This window comes from Phytophthora parasitica (assembly GCF_000247585.1).
Source record: "Phytophthora parasitica INRA-310 unplaced genomic scaffold supercont2.21, whole genome shotgun sequence".
Classification (NCBI taxonomy): Eukaryota; Oomycota; class Peronosporomycetes; order Peronosporales; family Peronosporaceae; genus Phytophthora; species Phytophthora nicotianae.
The window spans coordinates 471,300-472,472 of record NW_008649007.1 but is presented as its reverse complement, the minus strand read 5'-3'; the positions used below and the strand labels follow the sequence as shown (position 1 = coordinate 472,472).

The 1,173-nt window shown below is 56.0% G+C and overlaps 1 protein-coding gene across 1 annotated transcript in view; it reads left to right on the top strand.

Annotated features, from left to right (window-relative positions):
• Nucleotides 1-1,173, top strand: part of PPTG_22694 (hypothetical protein) — a gene marked incomplete at both ends in the record, with an annotated part of 5,602 nt that overhangs the window by 4,134 nt on the left and 295 nt on the right. The window contains 2 exons of the mRNA XM_008905815.1: nt 138-413; nt 482-1,173. Of these exons, the coding sequence (XP_008904063.1) occupies nt 138-413; nt 482-1,173 (968 nt within the window). The remainder of the gene's footprint in view (nt 1-137; nt 414-481) is intronic.

The window sequence follows — 1,173 nt, the reverse complement described above, 5'->3', positions numbered from 1 at the left end:
GTCCAAGCCCCGTTCTCGACGAAGTCCTCGCCCTCCACTGTTCTCAGCACCCCGGTACTCTGTCAACGTCTCCCCTGTGCTACCGCAAAGTCGTACTAACGTTTTGCCGATTGATACGCTCGTGATCTTACGTATAGATGGCTAAACTGACTGGGAGTAGCAACTACAAACTCTCCGAAGTCCAACGACTGCTGACTCTCGTTGGCAAGTTCCTTCCTCTTGGTGAAGATGAGTGGGAACGTCTAGCAACCTCCTACAACTCGAACCGCAGTCGTGGCATCTCCGAGCGTGACTACGAGAGTCTACGGCGAAAGTTTAAGTTGCTCTACAGCACCCGCAAACCAACGGGTGTGGCAGACATGCCTCCACACATCAAGGAGGCGAAGATTCTCAAGAAGAGCATCGATGACAAGGTGGGGTGGCGGAAATGGACGACGGTGCCGACGTAGACGGCCAAGCCGAAGACGAAGAGGATGTCCAGCCCGACTTCAGCTTCGACTTCGAAGGCGATGACGACATTGGCAACACCAAAGCCAGTGCAACCAGTCTCCACTCAGCCATCTACCTCCGCGATGTGTTGATCGACGACCCCACCACTCAAGTCGGCAGCATGGACGATCTGCTGGACCCGGATGCTGTGTGCGAAGGGCTAGAGGCGTTTGCCGGTACTCCGAGACCGTCCCCAGTTTGTACCAGATCCTCGCAACGACAGTTGCGATCCACTGGTTTGCCTAAGCCGAATGTGCCACATGCTTCGACCTCAAGCGTCAACAGCGTGGAGAAAACCTCCTCGGGTCGTGCTCGCGACGCAGATGAATCGACGCGGTACCTCACGTCATCCAACCGCCTGGGCGGTGGCAACCTAGCCGAATTTCGAAACACTGCTGGGCGCAAACGCGATGACGACAACGATGATGACCTCTTTGAGGCCAGCTACGCCAAAGTGAAGCGAGAGAAGGCAACGAAGATGGCCACCCAACTGAAGAAACGGCTCAGCAAACTGGAGACCGGTTCCACTGCAATGGGGAACAATATCATTGAGCTGATGATGCTCATGCGTGAGGATAGCGAGCGCAGAGGTGAAGCTTGGCGTGCAGATGAAGACCAGCGCCGACGCGATGAAGTCGCAGCACGCGAAGCCCTACGCCACGCCGGGAAACTTGAAGCTGAAGA